The sequence below is a fragment of the Micromys minutus genome (assembly GCF_963924665.1).
Source record: "Micromys minutus genome assembly, chromosome: 7".
Taxonomy (NCBI): Eukaryota; Metazoa; Chordata; class Mammalia; order Rodentia; family Muridae; genus Micromys; species Micromys minutus.
In genome coordinates this window covers 18,793,708-18,812,923 of record NC_137976.1, presented here as the reverse complement: position 1 = coordinate 18,812,923, position 19,216 = coordinate 18,793,708, and the positions used below count along the sequence as shown (strand labels likewise).

General features: G+C 38.0%; 1 protein-coding gene across 2 annotated transcripts in view; it reads left to right on the top strand.

Moving 5' to 3' along the window:
• The window catches only part of USP25 (ubiquitin specific peptidase 25), a 97,729-nt gene that overhangs the window by 60,167 nt on the left and 18,346 nt on the right, over window positions 1-19,216 (top strand). For both annotated transcript variants that reach the window (XM_080918924.1, XM_080918923.1), the window contains exons 11-18: window positions 1,912-2,039; window positions 2,369-2,464; window positions 3,436-3,597; window positions 4,132-4,358; window positions 7,367-7,437; window positions 8,510-8,738; window positions 11,313-11,513; window positions 15,722-15,861. In XM_080918924.1, coding sequence (XP_080775050.1) covers window positions 1,912-2,039; window positions 2,369-2,464; window positions 3,436-3,597; window positions 4,132-4,358; window positions 7,367-7,437; window positions 8,510-8,738; window positions 11,313-11,513; window positions 15,722-15,861 — 1,254 coding nt within the window. The remainder of the gene's footprint in view (window positions 1-1,911; window positions 2,040-2,368; window positions 2,465-3,435; window positions 3,598-4,131; window positions 4,359-7,366; window positions 7,438-8,509; window positions 8,739-11,312; window positions 11,514-15,721; window positions 15,862-19,216) is intronic.

The following is a 19,216-nucleotide window of genomic DNA, read 5'->3' as shown; positions in this document are numbered from 1 at the left end:
TGTGGCATATGATCCTAAGGAACCAATCAGAAGTATGTTTATGAGATATTAAAGAATGTTTTAGTTTTTATCTGACTTTAATTAAGTATAATAAAGAAGTAAAGGGGAGGGGATGGAGAGGTGTCTTAAAAGTTAGGAGCACATGATGCCCTTCCTGTTCTGAGTTCAGTTCCAAGCTCCCATGTCAGGAGATGGACTCACCTTCCCATAACTCCATCTCCAGGGAATCACTCCAGTGTTTCCGGTAGACTGTGGGCCCCATGTCAGACCTAGACAGAAACACAGACACAGACACGTGCACATAAGTAAACATGAAAATAAATCCTTAAAAAGAACTGTATCATGTGACCTTTCCTCTTACTTCCTTAGATCCTTAGTATATTATGTTTTGTTGATCCTATAAATCATGTTTCTTATATTTCAACTGGTGAAAAACTTCCTCATGTTCAGTTAAATCTCTGAGTAGGCAGAAATCATTACTGTTTGTGGAGGAATAAAGAGCCACACATAAGTATTTACTTGTAGTAGATTTACTTAAAGAAAAGTGCCAGCATCAAGATTCTATTGCAGTCTGTTTCCTCAGCCTGCAATTCTGATTCCTGTATTCAGTTCAGATTTTGTCCAGGAGCACTCACTGAGGGGAGTGGGGGACCATTTTTGACACTGGAAGTTAGGATACCTGTAATGTGGGTACCAGTAGTTCTTTTAATAGTCTCTTATTGCAGGGCTTATAAATATACTTAAAATATTTATTGTTTTATATTTCTATATTTGTTGGTTTGAGAATGTAAATATTCATCTTTTAAAACAAATAGTATCCTTTTGTAAAATTAACCTTGTCCCATGAAAACAAGCCTTTTGAAAATGTTAAATTTCATGGTTCACTAAACAGCTGTCAAACTTTTTGTGTAGGGGTGAGTGAGTAGGACATAGAGCAGTTTAACTCATATATCATTCACTTGCATTAGAAACTTGTTTTTTTAATTAATTAATTAATTAATTAATTAATTAATTAATGAAGACACTGTAGCTGTCTTCAGACAATTCCACAACAGGGCATTGGATCCCATTACAGTTGGTTGTGATTCACCATGTGATTGGGGGGAATTGAACTCAGGACCTCTAGGAAGAGCAGTCAGTGCTCTTAACTGCTGAGCCATCTCCAGCCCCATTAGAAAGTTTTTACAAATATAAATTTTGTTTGCTATTGAGAAATCTTTATCATAAACTAGTATAATGTATAGATGTAAGATTTAAGGTAAAAATAGGAAGAAAAATGAGAGAAAATAGGAAGATAGTGTGTTTCCAACTTTAGGGTGAGAGCAGTGAGCATTTGTGCCACACACGTAATTTTCCCATTGGTACAACTCGTGGATTTGACGACTGGTTTCACAAGTGTCATTCAGCATGAGACAGAAGATGGACCTCTGGAGTCTTTTCCTCTGAGTTAGAAGTTTGAATGTTACGGTAGATAAGGTTTCCCTCTGTCCTCTGATGTGGACAAAGGCTATGGACACCTCACACAGAGGTTCAGCTGTAAGGAAGCATCACAATTCCTCCGTGTGCTGGTAGCGCAGTGATGTCAGCGCCAGGATCATTCTTGTCCTTCAACCTGCGACAGAGAAGCCTCACAGAGGCTGACTAAGTGTCTGTTGTTGTCTCTCAGCACTGGTCCACCCGCAGAGGCTGACTAAGTGTCTGTTGTTGTCTTTCAGCACTGGTCCACCTGCAGAGGCTGACTAAGTGTCTGTTGTTGTCTCTCAGCACTGGTCCACCTGCAGAGGCTGACTAAGTGTCTGTTATTGTCTTTCAGCACTGGTCCACCCGCAGAGGCTGACTAAGTGTCTGTTGTTGTCTCTCAGCACTGGTCCACCAGCAGAGTCTGACTAAGTGTCTGTTGTTGTCTTTCAGCACTGGTTCACTGAATTGCCACCTGTATTAACATTTGAACTGTCAAGATTTGAATTTAATCAGGCACTGGGAAGACCAGAAAAAATTCACAATAAACTAGAATTTCCCCAAGTCTTATATCTGGACAGGTACGGTTTATACAACATGTGGTAGGTTTGAAACTGTTCAGCAAGCAAGGGGAGGGTAACTGTTCTGTAAAATTTATTTTCTTCACGCTGGGGTTTATTGATGCTTAATGTGTCTGCCTTATTATTTGTCAAGAGAATACACACATTTGCTCTTTAAAATATATAGTTATAAATGTACATATATTAAATGTTAAAATAGTTCTGTGTTTTGTATCTGGTATCTTCTAAAACTTCAGTTGACCTTTTGTAATGATAATTAGATTTAACATCATACTGATTTCTAAGATATTTAAAAACACTAATGATGGCTATTTTCTTTCCCTTGATAGGTATATGCACAGAAACAGAGAAATAACAAGAATCAAACGGGAAGAGATCAAGAGACTTAAAGATTACCTCACAGTTTTACAGCAAAGATTAGAGAGGTATTTCAGCCTTCGTGTGATTATGGGAGGAATGCATGTTCTTGGTGACTACCTAGATTATTAATTTTAAACATGCTTCAGGTAACTTATAAAGTATATAATGTATATAATCGTTCCGGATTTAATTTTGATTATTTTAAAAACTAATTACATCTTAGTAGGCTGTAGATGATTATTTTAGAAATTGAAATTAAAGATATGATTATCAACAGCCTGTTCCCCTGGTGCTGTGAAAGCAGAGCACGGGGTTAACTGGACTAAAAGGAAAGGCAGGAGGGAGAGGATTCGAACTCACACAGTGATCAATGACTCACTGTGGAAGGGCAGCGAAGAGAGGCTGCGCAGCTCATGCGGAGTGGGTGCTAATGCATACCGTAAGGAGGGGCTGTGTGCGCGCATGCGTGATGGAGGGGCTGTGAGTGCACATGTTCTTTCAAATCACAGCTCCATCAGATATGGAATGTGGGTACCGTGCAGGCTGAAATGCAGTTTGACTAATTCCAGTTGGTGATCTACAACTTTCTGAGTTATGTCTGCATGTTAATTACATAAAATATTGAGTGAACACATATTTCCAGTGAGTTTTAGTCTTAATAAGTTCCAGTACGTGTATGAAAAGTGTCCTCGAGGTAAAGGACAGTCAAAGGACAGTCTTTACCCTGAGGCTAGTGCAGGATTCAGAGATGAGTATGTTTGCAGATGGTCCCGAGTTGGTTTTCCCACTGGGCCACAGTTTAGAAGGTGTCTTAGGTACAGCCACACATATAACTTGCAAGTTTGATCAGCTTTGCGGTCCTTCCTTCTGAGAACATTAAGTCCATTTCTTGAATGTATATTTAATTTCACCTTCGTTTTAGAAAAGCGAGTGAGTTCCACTGCTCTCTTATCGATGTGTTGTCTTATTTTATAAGACTTAAAGCCACAAATGATGCTGACGATATAGGTAAAACATTTGTAAATTTTATTAATAGATATTTAAGCTATGGCTCCGGTCCCAAAAGATTCCCACTGGTAGATGTTCTGCAGTATGCGTTGGAGTTTGCCTCCAGCAAACCTGTCTGCACCTCTCCTGTTGATGATATTGATGCCAGTTCCTCAGCAAGTGGCTCCATACCATCACAGTCATTACCAAGGTAAAGGTTCCCCACACAGCAGGATGCTCTGCTGCCTGTATCCTGCAATGCCTTCACAGGGCTCTAAGAAGTTCACACGCTGCTGTGATCAGCTTCAAGGAATCCTTTTAAAACAGTGAGGCAATGTAGCGATTTAGGTCTAGGTTCATCTGTTAGAATCTTCATATATTTTTCTCTGGTTAGAATTATACTTTGCAATGCACTGGTTTGTAGTTTCTGAACATCTTATAATAAATATGTGAATCATGCTTTTGTTTCTGGTAATGCAAGCTGGTGTTAGCAAGAGAGCTTTAGTGAGAACCTGCACTGGGTTTTCCATTTAAAATTAAGAAGGCATTCTTACCTTAAAGCCGCAATTTCATCCTCCTAAGATCTTGGGCCTCCTGCACTTACTAAATGTCTCGTCAGAATATTTGATCAGTTTGTATATTTCTTAAGATCATTACCTCTTGAAATTATGAGGAACGTGGATGCTCTTTACATATTTGGTTTCAGTTTGGAGGTGTAATCGTAGTATATTCTTTGGAACCACAGCACAACCGAACAGCAGGGAAGCCCTGCTTCAGACCTGCCCAGCTCATCCCCTGCATCAGGTGCTGCCCTGTCATTGAGGTCAGTGATACACAAACCCTTCACGCAGTCTCGGATACCGCCAGATTTGCCCATGCATCCGGCACCAAGGCACATCACCGAGGAAGAACTGTCTGTGCTGGAGAGCTGTTTACATCGCTGGAGGACAGAAATAGAAAATGACACACGAGGTAAGAACTCGCAGAGAGCGGCTGCTCTTGCTTCAGATGATGCTGTATACTGATAGGAAAATCACTTGGATTTCATTTTAAACATTTGTATTTTTTCCTCTTTGAAAAAAGATTTTGTGGGATCACTGATCTGGCTCTCCTATGTTTTGCTGTTAGTGTCAGATTCGCGGGAACTCAAAGGGCTTCCCCAGATTACGTAGCTGATTAATGAGGTAGCAGATGGTCTGATTTGCCAGTGTAGTGATCTAAATTTATATCAAACTGGAATTCACAGCTCCTCCATTGGGGAAATGTCATAGAGCCACAGAATTTGTACTTATCGGCTCTGAACTCCCCTGATGTTTGCACAGTGATGAGGGGAACCGTTTTCCTTTAGGTGGCCATTTAAAGGTAAAGTTTGATTTGTATTTGTACCTGGAGCTTTAATCATCCTAGAGATGCTGAGCCCCATCTCCAGCCTCATTGTTTAATTTAGTCTAAGAAATGTACAGATATGATCCATGGACCCAGTACCAATATATATGAGATTTTGAAGGAGACATGGAGCAAAATAAGGGTTTGGTATGTGGGAGTGTGTAAGAATGCACACAGGTATTGCTGAGCTATACTCCAAGGAAACTTTATTTTGAATTCATTTCTTTAACTGTTAAAATGAACCTTTTGATTTTAACAAAATAATACTTCATGGTAATTATATTACAGTTCTTTTTACATGTCAAAATATACCTTACTAACTCTAAACTTCAGCTACCAGGAATATAGAAATTGCAATTTTATATTAAAAGGGTGAAATTACATTAAACAGCACCAGCTTTCTTCTTTTAGATAGCCGAATGACTCTCCATGGATGAGCATGAATAAAGATGATAGTAACAGTAGTTTGCTAGAGTAAATGCTTACATCCATCGTTAGCCTTAGTAACTAGAAAGTTAGTTTTAAAATCGTGCATATATAAAATAACCTTTAATATTAAAACTTGCTAAAATTAAACAGTTTAATTATGTAATAGTTTATAATAGTTTACTGAATGCTGTATTGAGTATTAAATAATTACCTTCTGGACATGGTAGACTGTATAATAATTTCACATTCAGAAGGGTAAATGCTGATAAATTTTTGAAAATCAGGTACTGTGCAAAGGGAGAAAACAAGCAAAAATGTTTGGAATATTATTAAAAGAAAACAGATTCTTTGAGGTTAATGACCTCAGGCACAGAAGAGGAATCAAGTTGGTCACTTCATTCACAGTAGCACAGATAACTAAATAAAATGTCCTTTCAAATGGATAACCTAGTAGTTCTCTACCTGGACCAGAATGTGAGCATGATGAGGCCACTGTCAGTCATTTGAGATTGAGGGCCCTGGGGACCATTCATGTATAAGATTCAGTGTATATCATACTGTGGATCAGGAAAGTCTCACTTGGGATCTTGTTTCCAGGGTTTAATTCCTATCAATACAACATACTAGCATTGAATTTCACACTATTGTGGAGTATTCCAATGTAGCAATAATGTAATTGACATTCATATATTTACTACAGAAAGTGTTGCCCAATTACATATATATGTAACATATTACATATACATATATGTATATAATATTCTTATATAAATAGAGTATGCTTAAGGTACAACTTCTCAGCTAGAGTATATAAGTTTTAAAATTCTGAATGTTTAAAAATAGTTCTGTGTGAGCAGGAGTGCTCTCAGGATACTCCCAAGTCCTGAGTGTGTTTTATTTACTCTGGAATAGTCCGGTAGGTGATAAGTGGCATTTCAGTGTCTTGATTTGCTTCATTATGAGTACATTGATTGTATCTTTTAAAATGTCTTATTTATCCTATTTTCCTCTTTTGTAAACATGTTTAGACAGATTAATATATACAGAAAAACATACACATACCCACACACATACATACTACTTATTCCCTGTATCAACTTGTAAAGCAGGTCATGAACCTGTTTCTTATGGTGAGCAATTTTTCTAATTTTTATTTCTTAAGAAACAATGTACTTAGTCAGACATTAGTCTTTTGCCTATAGTGCGTGCTATATAGGTATTATTTTCTAGTTTGTCATTTGGCCTTTATGCTGAATTTTTATTTACTTTTTTTATTTCTTTTTATTTTTGTGTGTGGGTAATTTGCCTCTATGTATTTTAGTACATCATTGTGTGCAGTACCTGTGGAGGCCAGAAGTGGGCATCAGAGTCCTCACCCAGATTACATTTAGGGAGGCACCATGTGTGTGCTGGAAATTGAACCCAGGTCCTCCAGAAGACTAACTGGGGCTCAGAACCACTGAGCCATCTCTGCAGCATCTTGTTTTGTTTTATGATGTTGATTAAAGCATTAGAAGCTTGTAGCTTTTACATTTATCCTTTATGGATTCTGACTTTTCTTTCAGGCTAAAATAGGTCTCCCAGAGTTTTAAGTTGCTTTCTTCTAGTAGCCTTTTCTGGCTTCTTCATGATTCTCTCCAACTGATTAGCAGTATGTTATGATTCTATGATATTTCAATGTATTGATACCATTACTTACATTATTCAAATTTTCAAATTATGAAATAATGTAGCTGAGAACACCCAGTCTTCGAAGACTTTTATTTCATAGAAGTCTTTTCTACTAGAATGTGTTCCAGTCGAATACACACACACACACACACACACACACACACACACACACACAAATTCATAGTCAGTTGTTTTCCATAAGTTCTCTAATAGGGTGTGTAGTGAGTGCCAACATCCCTTGAACTGTTTCTGTAGAAACTTGAGTGCAGTTTGATTTTCCTCGGCTCTGCATATTTCCTAGCTGAGTTGTTTTGGTTTGTAATATTTTTAACTATCTTTGTTCTGAACAACGTCTCATTTTGCACAGACTGCAATAATAGCATCTTAAAGAATAGTTTAGGAAACTTTTCTTCCTTGCTCATGTGATTATAAAAACGCTTGGTGTCCCTCTCTTATTAGTCTCATAGAAATTAAGTCCCATCTTATATCCGTAGATCTGCAGGAAAGCATATCCAGAATCCATCGAACAATTGAACTTATGTACTCTGACAAATCCATGATCCAAGTAAGTGAAAGCTGAGCTGCCAATCACTGTCACACTTTTGCCACACTCCAGTCACCTGTGCACTATTTCTAAGGATGTGTTCTTAATTATTCGTGTGTTTGTGTGTATTGGTGCCCGGGGAGGCCAGAGGTGTAGGACGACTTTAGAGCCAGAGTTGCAGGCACTTCTGGACCACTGGACATGTGTGCTGAGAGCAAATTCTGGTCCTCTGGAACAGCAACCAGTGCTCTTGACTGCTCACCTTCACCCTGCTTATCTCACACTAATTCTTGGTACATGTTTTGTCATGCAACATGGGTAAATGTTATTCTAATTAGCAATATATTTGATATTATAGTATAAACTAGTGAGAAAATTTTCTGACCAAATTTTATAACAGATTTCCTTCATGCTATTCCTAGGTGACTCTTTTTTTTTTTTTAATCTACAGTAAAATTTACAAGCAATTTTTTCAAACATATTGATTAAGAAAAGACATGTCCATAGTGAGAAAATATATGACCATTTAAGGATAAATAATTTGGAGAGAAACTCTGAAGCCCAGTTATACTGTAACTGTTTGCTGGGTGTGGTGGCAATGCCTTTAAACCCAGCACTAAGGATGCTGAGGCAGCTAGATGTATGTGGGTGGCAGGCCAGTGAGATTTGCATCGTAAGAAACTGTTTCCAGAGAGCAAGGAAACATGAAAGGTTACCCTGGATCTCCACTGACTATGCAGCCAGAATTGTGAAGACTGAGGAGCTGTGTGTCTAAATGGTCCCTGTGACTCCTATGTCCAGGACAGAGAAGTAGTGGGCCAGCCACCAACATGCACAATCTATCTTTAGTTTTGAAAATTACTCTGTCTTACACATCTTGTATATATCTTAGCTTATTTGATTTCCATAGTTTTTCTGAATGATTTGTCATGCTTTGTTTGTTTGTTCTATCGTTTTCCTTAATCCCAGCTACGTTTATTCTATTTAGAAAATGTGCCCCCAGCTTTCCTCAGATAGGTTTTCGGGGTGACCTTGGGAAATGATTTACTAGACTCTGTCATTCAGTTCAACTTTGCTTTTCTTTACACAACAGGTCCCTTACCGCCTCCATGCTGTTTTAGTTCATGAGGGCCAGGCGAATGCCGGCCACTACTGGGCTTACATCTTTGACCACCGTGAGAGCAGGTGGATGAAGTACAATGACATTGCTGTGACCAAGTCATCATGGGAAGAACTAGTGAGGGACTCTTTTGGTGGTTACAGAAATGCCAGTGCATACTGCTTAATGTACATAAATGACAAGGCACAGTTCTTAATACAAGGTAAGACAATGGGCCATCATCATTGGTAGTTAGAGATTCCTTTTTTTTCCATGTATGAGTCTTTTGCCTGCATGTGTACAAGTGCACTGTGGCAGGGCCTGGTGCCCTACTCCCACCACAGAAGATAGGAGTAGATCCAGAGTCAGAGATGATTGTTGTGAGCCACATGTGGGTGCTGGAAACTGAACCCAGGTATTCAAGAACAGCAAATAATCTTAATTGCTGAGCTTTGTCTCCAGCCCCATGGTGTGACATTTTGACTAGGACATTTTGGTGACAATTTGGTTGTGTGATGAATTGATAAAGGGTGGAGAATTGCATTAAGCATTATTCATGAGAAGCTTGAATGAGGAGGTACTGCACACGTAGGACTGCACCTGTAGGGGGACAGTCACATTGTACTCACAGAGACCAATAAACATGAATGTGAATGTGTTCCTCCATGGTGAGAGCTCCTTAGTGCACCTACACACTGGCTTATGACGGCTGACACCTTAGCCTAGCACACAGCCTTTATTTTCTGGCCTCTAACATTTGTTCCAGTCTCACAACCATTGTCCATTTTGAACTTTCTATACTTTCCTGATATTTAAGCACCATGTCATCTCCTCTTGCAAAGTGTTTTTTGTAAACTTCCCAAAATATTAGTTCAGGTGTTGTCAAAGCTTATTTTGGGGCTAGAGGAATGGCTCAGTGGTTAAGAATGTTTGGTTAGATTTGCACACTGTAATCTCTTTGGCTCAAAGCCAAAATTTCCTGTGACAATATACTGTAGTCTTTTTATTTCTCTTGTTTGTTTTAAGATTTATTTAGGTATATGAGCACATGGTAGCTGTCTTCAGACACACCAGAAGAGGGCACCAGATCTCATTACAGATGGTTGTGAGTCACCATGTGGTGCTGGGAATTGAACTCAGGACCTGTGGAAGAGCAGTCAGTGCTCTTAACCCCTGGACCATCTCTCCAGCCCTATTTCTGTTGTTCTAATGTAGGCTTTGCATAAAAGAAATAGCCTGTAAAGATTTGCTGAAGTGATACAGTCAACTTTATTCTGGATGTAGCCATGTACCAACCTGACTAGGCAGTCCTGTAATGTAAGAAATATTTAATCTCAATCAGGGGTTTCTACCCCTGTCTTTGATCACTCAGTTCACAGATAAAGACATACACTTCCATCTTTGTAATAAGCCTTTAATGCTCTGTGACTGGGCAAATATCTATCCACTAAACTATTCAAGTCTATCTCCCCATGAATAACTTGCCACATTTCATCAGGGCAGCCCTCATGGCCATGTGTATGATTCACTCCCCCTGTGGAGTCTTCTCCTCCCTCCCCATCCTTCTGTTCCATCTCCCTTGTTCAACCAAGAAAATGAAAGAGCCACCTACCTCTACTCCCTCTAGTAACTGGCTGTAGACATTTTTATTTAACCAATAGTTTTAAATTAAGGAACAAGTTTGGCACAACAAAAACTTGTAAATGTAAGAATTCACTCATAGGCCTAGACTTTTGGCTACAGAATTTAGCATTACAATACACAAACCAAAGCTCAACAGTATAGGCTGAGTATTTAAGTATTAGTTACATATTGTTTCAGAACATCTTGCTGTATTGATAAGCTTCATAGTTTATGTTTTTTTTTGTGTTATATTTAACCCCTTAACATCAAAAACAGTTTTAGTTCTACTTTGAGCTTAACAAAATTAGTGGTTACTTCTTACTTTGGTGAAAGGTTACTTCTTCCATAGTTAGAGGTTGGATGTTTTCTTTTTTCTTTTTTTTAATTTACTTTTATTGGATATATTTTATTCACACATCAAATATTATCTCCTTTCCCAGTTTCCCCTCCATAATCCCCCTATCCCAATTCCCCAACCCCTGCTTCTATGAGGGTGCCACCCTAACCTCCCACCCCCTCGTGCCTCTCCGCCCTGACATTCCACTATACTGGGACATGGAGCTGTGGCAAAACCAAGGACTTCTCTTCTCATTGATGCCCAACAAGGCCATCCTCTGCTACATGTGTAGATGGATCCATGGGTCTATCCATGTGTACTCTTTGGATAGTGGTTTAGTCCCTGGGAACTCTGATTGTTTGGTTTGTTATAGTTGTTATTATGGGGTTGCAAACCCCTTCAGCTTCCTCAATCCTTTCTCTAACTCCTCCATTAGGGACCCTGTTCTCAGTTCATTGGTTGGCTGTGAGCATCTGCCTCTGTATTTGCCATGCTCTGGCAGAGCCTCTCAGGGCATGTATTTCTATTAACAGCAAAAGTAAGGTTATGTCCATGTTTGACCAGACATTTTAGTTACTTCCATATTGTGTCTCATTGCTACTCTTCAGACTCTAGGAACTTATCAGAATCTCTTAGAGTCATTTCAAACAATCAAGTCATTGTTTGTTGGAGGACTTTTAGACCTTTAAAAAATGTAGACAGTATTGTTCTATGACAATTACATATAATAATTAATAGTATATCATTTATATTCCACTTGCTATGCATTCTATTTTGAGTTTTGCATTTCCCCCTTAATTCTTAATTTTATACTAGTTTTTGCAATATGATTTTCAGAGGAGTTCAATAAAGAGACTGGGCAGGCCCTCGTTGGAATGGAGACATTACCTCCAGATCTGAGAGATTTTGTTGAGGAAGACAACCAGCGCTTTGAGAAGGAGCTGGAAGAATGGGACACACAGCTTGCCCAGCGAGCCCTGCAGGAAAAGCTCTTAGCTGCTCAGAAACTGAGGGAAGCAGAGCCTTCTGCAGCCACAGGTTTGTCCAGCTATTAAGTTATATGTTGTTATTGAGTAATAGCATGCATTTTTATTGTGTTTTATTATAAACTGTGCTCCCTGTTATGCACAGAGGTAAGGCCCTGTGTCCTACACCCATTTTTTTTTTTCAGAAGAACAGAATACTGTTACGTCAAAATAAATATTTAAAACTCTTCCAAGCTAAAACTGGTATATAGGCCATTAATGTTGGCACATGTAAGAAATCAAAGCATGAAGTTAACTGCTATTACATATGAAGAAGCGATAGAACTTAGCAAACATCTAACATGATGACCACAGGTCCCAGCTTCCTTGCTCATTGTAGACAGCTAAGATTCTTCTATGTGCTTTGAGTGGTCTACTATCCCTTTGGCAGGATGCAGTGATAGCTGTGATTAGGAAACACACAAACTGGCCTCTCTAAGTCTGTGACTGAAGAGCTCTCAACAGGCAGCGCTCACACACCCTCAGTTAGGGCAGAATACAGGAACTGCAATCAAAACTTCGAGATCACAAAATAGGGCGGGAGTATAGCTTAGTAGGTATGTCCATATGATTGATATGCCGTTTTTAAAATGACAGAATAATTTTAGCCAAAGGTAAACATTTAAAAGAGGTAAAAAAGTTAGCCCCCCATAGTATACCTTTAATGGTATGCCCTGGTGACCTACAAGGGATTAGAGGGCCACCTACTGAACTACCTTCCAAAAGCACCATCATCTTGTGAACACATCTCTAACACATGAGCTATTAGGAAACCTAACAATAATAGAAAGCAAGGAAGACTTCCAGGAATAAAGAAGGCAAAAGTAATCCTGCTAGGTCCTCCAAACTGGATCCTGAAGGAAGCACTTTTTTTTCCCATTAGATTATTTTTTACAAGCACCTACAGTAGTGTGAGGTTTAAGTGGTTGCTTGGTTACGGAGTCATCATAATGGAGTATTGTATGTGGTAAAGTTAAGCTTTTGTTTTTCTGATGGCATAACCTCTCTCTCTCTCAGTACCTTGTGTATTGACTGATTGTCTGGTTTCTATTCTAGGACAACAAGCGACTAGCTAGTAGTCCCTTCTTACACTGCAACCCTAACCCTCATAGCTCTCACATGGAGGGGACTCTCTTACAACAGTGACATTGCTAATGGGATTTACTACTGTATGATCCTTTAACTATCAAAACCTACCTCATTGTGAATCTTTTCAAGACCACTTCAATCTATTTCTGCTACCATGTTTTTTATAACCCTTCCTAGATTGTACTTAATTTTGACATGCTTATTAGTGTGATTTATATCTGGATTTTTTAATTTGTCTTTTATTGATCCTTAAAATGGTTTCTATAAGCTGTTTCTTCTGCCAGGATGCACCTAATTTCCAACACAATCCTGCCTACAAGTCTCAAGAGTATATACTGAATCATAGGTCATTTATAGAAGGCTATGAATTCACTGCATTTAAAATAGTTGAAATATATAAATGTTTATCTTAGGTTTTTTTTTTTTTTTTTTTTTTTTTTTTTTTTTTTTTTTTTTAGCTAGAGAAAGTGGTTCTGGGTGATGCCTGGTCAAAATCATTTAATATTACCCACAAAGTTTTTTGCAATCACATTTCTACATAGGAAAACATCTTGGCCCTCATGAACTGTAGTGGATTTGACTATGTTAATCTAAAACTTATTCTCACTTGTTGGCAACTTCCTGTTTCTAAGCCATGAACTGATAGACCTAAGTTCGACCAGATTCTACTTTTGTTTTACAGTGTTAAGCTCATTATTCTGTCAGCCATTTTCCTTGCCATATCGTGAAAAGACACTATGCCAAACACGAAAGTACTTTGAGTAAAGTGTAAAGTTCCAACAAGAAGCCATCTAGAGAGAAATACCCTCTCTAGCAGGCTCCACGGTCTATACCCTCTTCTTTATAGGTACATTGACCATATCAGCACCAAGCAGGAAATAGTTATACATGTAGAGAATTAACTTTATTTAACTGCTCTATTTTCTGAATACACTTACTTTAAAAAGTCTTCACTTCTAGTTTTCCTTATAATAAAAATCACCTCTATCTTCACAATTACCTGGACAAAACTTGAAATTATCTTTGTGTTCAAGTTCTGTTTCCTAAGATGGGTTCCAAAATACTCTATGTATCTCATTGCTTCCGTGTGCCTTTACTGCTGTCTGCTATCGAGCATGCAGTCATTTAGCACATTCAGTATTGATCAAATAACTTTTAGTATGTGACACCACTTCCACTTTCTTTAGTGCATTATTCAGAATGCAGCAGTATGATTTTCTGTATGTGCTAGCAATTGAGAGACTTGTACGTACCAGGCAAGCTTTGCATAGCTCCTGATTCTTTCCTGACAAACCTGCCATGCTACACTTGTGCAAGAAACTTTCTACCTCTGAGTCAATGAAAACGTTTCTAGCATTCAAGACTGTTAACACTTTGCCCACCACCGTCTTCTGTTAGTACCTTTGCTGTATGTAGTGCTGTGGGTAATCTAGCTGGCTTTTTGTGTTTTCTTTGAGAGAGAGACAAAGAGAGAGAATAGTATGTACTTTTGAAACTCAAAATCTTATTTCCAATCCTTCCAAATCTTTTCCAAATAGTTCCACAAACTAAGGATCGAACATTTAAATGTATGAATCTATTCAAATATATGAATGAATCATATATTCAAACATATGAATCATTCAAACTACCCTTTGTTACAATTTTTCAAATCCTTCATATTTTATTTAGTGACTGTCCACAATTTATTTTAAGAGAAGATAATACTGTTTATTTTCCTACTCCTGGAGACTTAAAACCTACCTAGCCTTGTACCTGCAACATTTATGTTTAATTAAGATTTGTTGGTGAAATGAATGTCCATTCATGTATTTTGAAATTATGGTGCTGCATTTTGAATGGAAAACATTTATTGTTAAAAGTAAAATGTTAAGTGGGGGCTGCCTGCAGCTCTGCTTTGTCCCATGGGTAGTTATTCAATGACTCACTGTTTCCAGTAGCAGTTTGGAGAATTTACCTTGTCATTCTTCATGTTCATTCTTTAAGGGAATTGCTCATTCCTTTGTTGTATTAAATTACATTCCTATTTGTGCTGGGCCTTGGAGGATTAGCAATGCAAAAGGGAAATTGCATGCTTGCTCATGAGATTTTTACATGTAGCAGAGGACATGAGCTTTAAGTAAAGTAATCATTAAGCTATAATTGAGGTAAAGTAGTCTTTAAAAGGCAAGTCTGCGTGACTGTAGATTCAGAATTCTCCTCTGTTAGTGACTTTTCTCTTTGAGGAGGAGTCATTTTTCTTTATGAAGTCTCTGCATTGTTATATTTTTGGAGGGGTCAAAGAGTTCAAGGAGGGAAACGGTGGGTTCATAAGATATACCATACACTATAGACTTATTAAAGCCAACATGTGAATAATGCTAGGGTCTGGGAAGTATGCCCTAGAACTGATACTTAAGTGAATAAGCAAGATTCCAGAAAGTCGGAGAACATACAAGCAGCATATACAAAGCTATGGCAAGCCTGCCATTTAGTGTATGCAGAGGTGGTAAATGTGTGGCCCTTTTTGAGCAGAAAACACAGGATGACATAGGAGAAAAAGGATAAAGCCCAGTAATGTAAAAGTTTGTTTAGATACCCAGAGTAGTATTGGAACTGTGATATGGGACTCGAGTTGAAGAGTACCTTGAACTCTTTGCCTGAATGATATTTGAAGTCACAGATTCATATTGGTAGCAGTGTGCCAACCTGGTATCGTCTTTGTTCCTGAGAGTACTCAGGCTATAGGGTATGGGACCAAAATGGAGATGGTAGAATTCACTCAGGGTCAGGATTTGTTAGGTGGAAACATCAGCAAATGAATGAGCAACCTCTACTCACTGTGGAACCCCATACCAAGGCTGCAGTTCCTGTAGGCAAAAGCTGGATGACTTTTCAGTTTCCTTCCAGAAAACATAGTGCTCTTTAGTGCTCGAGTACTCTTGGTTTTGTTTTTCTTTTTTTCTTTTTTTTTTTTTTTTTTTTTTTTTTTGGATACTTTCTGTTGGTAAGTTCTTGGATAAATACAATATATTGAAGGACATATTTTTATGACACAGGACTTGGTTATTATAACTTCAGAATTAGAAATAAGCTCCTCATCTTTGTATCGTACCTCATGTTAGATACACAATTGATTCTTTTCTCCTGAAGCACAAGCAGGAGGACCAGACTATCTAGAGCAGCCATCAAGAAGTGACTTGTCAAAGCTCTGGAAAGAAGAGACTCTCCGAGTGATTGCCAAGGCATCACACGATCACGAAGATAAAGGGCCAGAGACAGTTTTGCAGTCGGTAAGAACTTTTCTTCTGGATCTCGGGACACAGCCATGTATCCCACTTTCACGATGTAATGGGAAGCACCCAGCCCGGGAGGCAGGGGACACTGGTTTGGCCATAAGTATGTTCTGGGAGTGTGGGCTGTCATTTCTTCGGCTTGTGGTTTTGAATAAAATCCTCTCTTAAGTCTCTGTTTTCCTATCAGAGGACTGAAAAGACTCAAAGACTGCAGACTAATTTTTTCATTTGACTTGGGATTTAAAGAGAAGCATAAAGTTCAACAGTATTCTTTTTCCCTTCGTAGTTGATACGCAGTACTGGAGGAACTGAGAAATTAAGAAACAGTTGCCAATGATCCACAGAAAGGATTTAGCAATCAGTGAGAATATTACTAGAAAATAAATATGATGTGCAGTTTGCATGTCCTGGATAGAAATTGTCATAATCCTTCTACCTACAGTAGGGTTGAGTCAGTGAGTATGAGCTTAGAAAGCACATGTGAAGAATTTTGTACTGCAACTTCCCACACACACATTCTATCATTAGTGAACAGCCCCATGCAGGCTTATTGGAGCTCCTTTAGGATGTAAAGTTCTCCCATTAAGAATGAAACATAATAGGATAACTGAGAAATGTACAGTACACAATGTTGTACTTAGCAAGTGATTTGGGTCTCAGCAACAGCCTGCTACCTTAAAAGACCCATTAACCAAATTTTCCAGTAAATAAGGCATTCTACAAGTTAAACTATAGTGAACTAAATAATAAGCAGAAATTCTATTATTCCTAGCTTGAAAAAATGTATCATAGTCTTCTTAACATGAAAATTAAATACATTTTGTGGCTGTAAAATCTGCAATGTCTTGGATTCTGTAAATAAATAAATTTAAGAATATCTGCTAACTCTTAAACTTTTCTTGGTAAAAACTTTGCTTCATGAGTCTGAAAACTCTGCTTTTGGGGACTTGGAAACAGGAAAGCCTGGGAAACAAGGACAGACAATTGGCACGGGGAGTGTATGTTACCGGTATAAATTTTAACTTGGGGTCTTCATAAATTGGTGACTTGAGTCATTAAAGCCTAAGATATAGTGTATTTTTACCTGGGCTCAGAAAACAATAATCATAATTGATAATATAAAATTATGTTTCATCTTAGTTCAGCTAATTATGAATATTTTAATTTTTGCAGCCATCTCATAAATTTGCAGGAGATAGATTCATTGGTGTGGGTTATCTTTATAAATTAGCTCAGGTAAGAGAGACAAAAGACTATGGTAGGAAGGCTCTTTATTCCTTGTCTTTTGAAATGACCCCTGCATTGTTGCCTGTGAAGTCTGGACTTGTGGAGGAGTTATGAGCATCCAGCCTCTGAGTGGTTTATGGCTCTTGGTCTCAGGATCTTTGCTTAGGACTCTGGCCACCTCTTCCCATATCCTTACCAGTTATACTTAGCATCAGAAACTACAGTGAGAGTCTTCAGACATCAGATACCATTTCTGTGGCTTTTCACGTCTTACTAGAAATGAAATCTTGAGTAAACTTTTTGCTTGAGTTTCAGTTTTCTTTTTTTCCTGCAAAATTGAAGTGACCGAGATTAGTGCCGAGCATTTCGTCTGGCTTTGTTTCATTTTGGTAGTGGGTGTAGGTGTACAATTCCTTCCCCCCAGCCCTGGGTATCTCGCAGATACTCAGCACCTTAAGTTCCATCTGAAGTGTAGGCATGAGTCCTTGTAAAACTTACAGTCACAGAGGATATGGGTAGTCTTCAAAGGTTCAGGCTTTCCTAGAGAATTGCTTCAACTTGTAAATGAACGTTATAGGTACAGTGAGTACGGAGAGCAGATGGCAGGAAAGAAACATGCGCCGGGCTTCAGTTGCAGGCCAGTGGGTGGGCACTCTGTACTTGGCCATCCCGTTTCACATTTTCTTACCGCAGACTCCTCGTAGTTAGTTATGAAACAGATGCCATATTCGTGCCCTGATAACAGGAAAGTGACACCTGATATCAAATTAAAATGACAACATATTCATCCTCTCCACGATCAGTTTTTCTGAAAGAAACAATTTACTCTGCACTGGATTTCTAGGCAGGCATAAGTTCTATAGTCATGTGACTTATGTTCTCATGACTTATGGAAGACTTTTATGAAACCACGCAGCCAGTGAGTCTCAGGCTATTTTAATTGTTTCTGTCATGCTAACTGAGGACCTACCTCATTTTGTAGCCTTTGTTTAGCTTTTAATGATTTGTTCACTGTGTTTGAAATAATAGAAAATCAAAAACAAGCATTCATTTTAGTACACCTTCAACTAGATTACAGAAAACTATTCCAAATGAGTTTGAGTTCGGTTGAGCTAATAGAACCTCTTTCCTTCCAGGAATATCCGAATCAAGATTATGCTTTTGAAACTTAAGAGTAGCAAAAGGGTTTATTGCTAACTGGACTCCTCCCACCTTCAAAAAGAGGCCCCTGTAGCTATAATTTTTGAAGTATTTTTTTTTTCATTTTCCTTTTAATAATGTTTGTGAGTCTTTGCATATGGGTTTGTGCACATGTGAGTGTATGTGCCCACAGATCTAGAAAATTACACTGAGTCCCATTTACTTGGAGTTAGAGGTTAGTGTGAGATGCCTGACAGATGTGGGTGTCTGGAAACTGAACTCATTTTCTCTGTGTGAAAAGGAGGTGCTCTTCATTGGGGAGCTATGTCTCCTGTCCCTCTTTTCTGTCTTTGAAATAATAGATTGGGTTGCTAGTAAGTCATCACTAAAGTCCCAACTTGGATGGTAACTTACTGGCTTTCATTTTTCTTTTGTTAATGAAGACCTTGCACAATATTTCAAAAGCTAGAAGTATTAACAGTGATTCTTAATAACAACAAATTTATCTCTGTCAAATATGTGTGATAGTTCAATTAGTTTAAATTTTTTACATTATAAATTATTAAAGGTAATGTACTAAAATAATTTAATGATTTATGAATTTATAAACAATAAATAATGAATTATTTATTAGATATTAATGCTAATATCTACTATTTCTAACAGCCATTAAACACAAGACACTTAAATACTGGCTCATGATCATAGTAGTAGTGCAAAATGGGTACTTCTTTTGTAGATGATGAAAATTCAGATACATAGAGCACCCTAAATGTGTTTGAGAATAACACTTTTAAGATAAACCTTTCTTTTCAAAGAAGAAATACTATCCTTGACCATTACTTGTGTTTTCATTGTTAAAATATTTGAATATGTATTTCTAGAATGGAAGAAAATATGTACAATTTAAAATTCTCTTATGTTTCAAATAGGAATAAAAGTTGAGTTGTAAATGTTCTTATTCATATTTCATATTTGAGCTCAT